Here is a 5,143-nt window from a genome sequence, read left to right on the forward strand (position 1 = left end):
TATTTTAGAAGGTTGAGAGAGGGAGAGAGGATAAGCAAGGTTATTGCTGTAACTGCTTTTTGGACAATATAACAAGTTTGATGACTCTTGTTTTTTATTTTTTAATTTAACATTTCTGGCTTAATTCTTGAAGTTCTTTTTACTCAGTCTCTATTAAAAAAAAATCTGAGGGCATATTTATCCATAATGATTTTCTTATTTGGGGTAGCATTTTTGTTAAGATGTTTGTAACTATAGTCTCGTGGAAAAATAATAGTTGCATTTTTATAGTTGCATGGTTTTTTAAGTCTAGTAACTGTACTAAAAAGTGAAATAATGAGAATGAAAATAGTTTGGGGAATGGGGAATAAAGCTGTATTGGTACCATAACTGAAATGAAGTGGGCTGGAGGATATACCAGAAGGAGCTTGGATAGGAAAAATTGAATAAAAAGGGGAAAACCCAAGACTAGCCTTGCACTTAGAAATTTTTTTTTTTTGGGTGGTTTTTTTTGTTTGGGTTTTTTTTTGGTTTTTTTTTTTTTGGTGAAAGAATTCCCTTTCTGTGGGACCAGCATGAATGGCATGAGTTTTGGTATAAGGCATGAGCCCCTGTCCCTGCAGCTGCTGCTGCCTGCCCTCTCTGCTTTACCCTGGTGCCTGAATTCCTCTAGCCTGTGGGTCCCACGGGCAGTTGTAGTATGTGCATGGTTAATACTTGTGACATAAATATAATCTCTATTTGTAGATAAGTGAAGCTTGGTAATTTGTTCAAGTATGTGTATTTGTATCAAGTATGTGTATCCAAAACAAGTTCTCTGCTTTCACAAGAACAGCCTCTAAAAAAAAATCTCGTGTATTTGCCCAAATTTCTAAACTGAACCATATTGTCCCTGGTAACTAAAGGATAGCTCACTGTAAGGAAGCGATTCTTGCATATGTCTTATGCTAGGCAAGCGAATTATTCAATCAATATCAAATTGATAAGTTTTGTAAGGTAAACACCCTGTGTTTATACAGCGTATTTAAACATGAACTCTATATTCAGGGAGGGACATCCTATCCACCTTGAAGCTAGTGTCAGAACTTCACTGGGGCCAGCGCTGATTGTCAACTGTAATATGTCATATTCAGATTCTTGTGCATGCAAAATACTTACTGAAGAATGATTTTGGTATTTTAGAATGTATTTTATGAGATGGAAGTAACAATCTGAAGTTTGAAGAGAGGAGTTTCCGGTCAGCAGTGGAAGACTGTAAACTACAGAGATACAATACAGAATTACAGAACTACACTTCAATTACGTGCATGCAAGTTGCTCACTTGAGTTGTATATCTGCCCGTGCCTAATGTTTAATTTTTCTTTTTAACAGGTAGAGAGAATTGTTGACAAGAGGAAAAACAAGAAGGGAAAAACAGAGTATTTGGTGCGATGGAAAGGATACGACAGTGAAGATGATACTTGGGAGCCAGAACAGCACCTTGTTAATTGTGAGGAATATATACATGAATTCAACAGACGCCACAATGAAAAGCAGAAAGAAAGCACATTAACCAGGACAAACAGGACCTCTCCAAATAACGCCAGAAAACAAATTTCTAGATCTACCAATAGTTCTTTTTCAAAGACATCGACTAAATCTTTAGTTATGGGTAAAGACCATGAGTCAAAAAACAATCAGCTCTTTTCTACCACCCAGAAGTTCCGGAAAAACAGTTCACCGTCTCTTTCTGGAAGGAAAAATATGGACCTTGCAAAATCAGGTATTAAAATTCTAGTGCCCAAAAGTCCAATTAAGAGCCGGACAACAGTTGATGGCTTCCAGAATGAAAGCCCGGATAAAATGGACCATATAGAGCAGGATCAGGAAGACTCTGTAGCACCAGAAGTAGCAGCAGAAAAACCAGTGGGAGCTTTATTAGGACCTGGTGCAGAGCGTGCTAGGATGGGGAGCCGACCAAGGATACATCCATTAGTGCCACAATTGCCAGTGCCAGTAACAGCCACAATTGCATCAGCATTAACAATAAACGGAAAAGGTATGTGTATGAGTCGGTCATTTTTGTGTACATTTTTCATTTGACTTTTTTTTTGCTGTTCAGATGTAAACAGATTACCCACTCTGTTTTAGACATGTTAAATCAAGTCTGGAGAACTTCACAACTTTATTTTATATAACTATATGATTACAAAGCCATTTTGAATTTTGCCAGCTTTTGCTTTCCTCACAGAGTTTCATTGGTATTTTTGTTTTCAGAATCACCATAAGACACTTCTGCGTTTGCCTTGACATTGTGTGGTACACATATCCCGTGTACTACTTCCAGAGATTACATCATTGCTTTGAGTTCCTTTAAATAGGTCAGATTTGTTATGCATATTAGAAACATAAATTATGGGAATAGATGAATGATGTGAATAGGCATTTTTCATATTTATTTTCATACATATATATATATATCTGTTTTGTTATAAATATTGCCTGGAAAAAAATTATGAGAATGACGTTGCTTAAAAACCAAAGTTGATCGGTTTTGTTTCAGTGAAAATTTGAGCCAGTATGCGGAGATACCTGCCTCGATTGCGTTCTGTCTTCATTATATTTTATCAATATTTTGTTGTTTATACCTCATTTGATATTGAGAGCTTATTTAGGTTTGATGCCTGGTTTGCTAATTATCTCAGTAGATGACAGTTTCTTCAGCTTGTATTGTGAAATTTGTGACACCAATGAAACAAAAACTATTTTTGCAGTAGGAAGCTGTTTGCTCCCCCCACCCAGCTGAGACCCTTGTTTAAAGCTTCATGGTCCTCATTCTTGTGCCCTAAACTTTTGTTCTTCCCTGACAGACCCAGGTTGTTGTGTAGTCACAGGTATTCTCACAAGCATGCTTTTGAGGCTAAATTTTCAAGTGTAATACTGTGTACACGAACAAAATGCAGCTGGTAAAATCTGCAGGTATGCTATTGATGACGGCTTGCTGGAAAAATTGCTTGAAAACCAACGGTTTGCCCTGCCAAAAAACACACTTAGAGACAAACTATATAGGCCAAAAAATGTGTTGAAGACTTTGAGAGTTTGTTGGATGCCCCACTGTTGCCTGCATTCAGATTTTATGAAAAAACAGCTGAAGCGGGAAAGGTTGAAAAGCAGTGGATGAAGGAGGAGTATGCTCCTGAAGCTGTCGTGTCAGGTCATGGACCAACCTATTTTGCTGCAGATGAAGTAGGTAACCATGGTAATGTACACACAGATGCCAGGAATATCTCTTCCTTTGCCTGGGCTAAAGAAGGAATGTAAATCTCAGTGGATGTAAACAAAGCTGGAGGGGCAAACACAAGAGGTGCCAGTGTGTGAGTTTTCTGAGTAGGTGAGGTAGACGAGTGTGTTTGCATGTGTGATGGTTTTGTGATAATTAATGTGTTTTGCAGTAGGTTGTTTTTCCTAGTGATTGATAAGCACTGCCTTTGGCATCCTGGTTTTTTGCCTCATGGCATTCAGAAAAAAAAACTGGAACACAAAGGACCTTCTTGGGTAGATCAGTAGCCACAAATGATTGAATTCTTCCCACCAACCTTTCACTCAGGGCCCAGTTACAAGGGATCAGGTGGAAGTGGGAAGACCTGCACAGGAATCATAGTGACACAGAAAATATTAGAGCTGAGGTGCCTTTATCTGTTTCACTGAGATGTTACAATTTCCTCAACTGCCACCACCTCCTTCAGCTCTTAGGCATTTGTCCGGGCAACTAACATTGAAAGCTATCGACTTGACCCTAGAGATGACAGCAGTATGAGATTTTTCTCACACTTATGTTTTCATGAGATCTTAAGGTGTAGATCAAAAAAAGGAGAGCCAAGGACATAGTCACAATATGTGGTTGCCCAAAAATACTCAATATGTTTCCACATTCTGCTGCTGGAGGGATATTAGTACAAGTACATTAACTCAGGCTTTCCCTCTCTGTCCTGATACACTGCTGCCAGTTCTCCAGCTGAGCTGTGCAGACTACTGGAAACGGATGCTAAATATCCAAATTTATTGTGGCTTTGCAGGCAGTTATGCTCATCTGCAACTTTTTTGGGGTAACATCCAAATTATGCAGTAATTCTCTGATTATAAAACTTGGAAACAAAGTTGCAAAAGAAAAATACTTTGTTTCTATCTGACATCAGTCTTTTTAGGATTTCTTGGACAGAATCTTCCTCACGGAAGCCCAGGCTCCAGCTCTGCCATTCTGCATAGCCAGAGTGGACCTTTGTTTAGAGAGAAGCCAAGAGAGACAGCCCTGTCTCCAAGAGCTAGCCTGGCCTTGAAGCTTCCTGAGCTGACACATTCTCCACAGTTCATTAAAGCTACTCTCTTCTCCCTGCTGTTTTTATTTTTAACTTCACACTGCTATTCATTAAAAATGTAGTAAGTCGATGCTTTCCTCCCTCCCCTGCGTGGGGCTCTCGAGGTTCCGGATCCCATTTTACTCCTTACTCAGAACACGCCTGTCTTAAATGGACACTTCATCACATTTTCAACACCACCTTGGGAGTCATATGTCATGAGAGGTATTAATTGAAAAAAAACCATCAAATTATTACCTTCATCTTCATACACACCAGATCTGACATATTAGTAATACAGATGATAGATCTGGCATTTGGAGCCCTCTTTCCAAACTTCCCACTTCCTCCACATATACTTTCTGTAATTTCCTACTTCCACATGGATGATGCTGTCAGGAAGACAAAACAGTGTTTTGAAAAATAACTTTTTACTTGAGCTGGTGTAGGATATTTTTATCAAAACATTTTTATTGGAAAACCCCAGATAGTCAAAACAGAAATCACTAATTGGAAAGCATAATTTTGAAAAATTCTAGAAAGATACATATTACACTTCAAAATTTTTTTGACAACTTTTAAAATTAAAGCTGATTTAGATTTTGGGGTTTTTTTTAAGTAATATTCAAAAAATCATTTAAAATCTTAATATTAAAACAGTGTTCCTGATTTTGAGATGATTGCTATGACTGCTTTTCAATTGTGTGACTTGTGTTGGGTTTTCAGTCCTGGTTCAGAATGGTGAAACTCTTCAGCATTTAATCTGTCTTTTGCTTGTTTTCCCCAGCCCTGAATTTTTTTAAAGGTTCATTTAAAATAAAAGTATACA

At 38.0% G+C, this 5,143-nt stretch overlaps 1 protein-coding gene across 1 annotated transcript; it reads left to right on the top strand.

Annotated features, from left to right (window-relative positions):
• Positions 1–1,327: 1,327 nt before the first annotated feature.
• On the top strand, positions 1,328–3,218 carry LOC104471093 (chromodomain Y-like protein; the record flags this gene model as incomplete). The annotated part of the gene is given in 2 exon segments (XM_010086317.1): positions 1,328–2,018; positions 3,048–3,218. Coding segments are annotated over 2 exon segments (862 nt in total), but the record flags the coding sequence as incomplete, so codon positions are not given.
• Between the last annotated feature and the right edge of the window lie 1,925 nt (positions 3,219–5,143).

The sequence above is a fragment of the Pterocles gutturalis genome, unplaced genomic scaffold (assembly GCF_000699245.1).
Source record: "Pterocles gutturalis isolate BGI_N339 unplaced genomic scaffold, ASM69924v1 scaffold50506, whole genome shotgun sequence".
Taxonomy (NCBI): Eukaryota; Metazoa; Chordata; class Aves; order Pterocliformes; family Pteroclidae; genus Pterocles; species Pterocles gutturalis.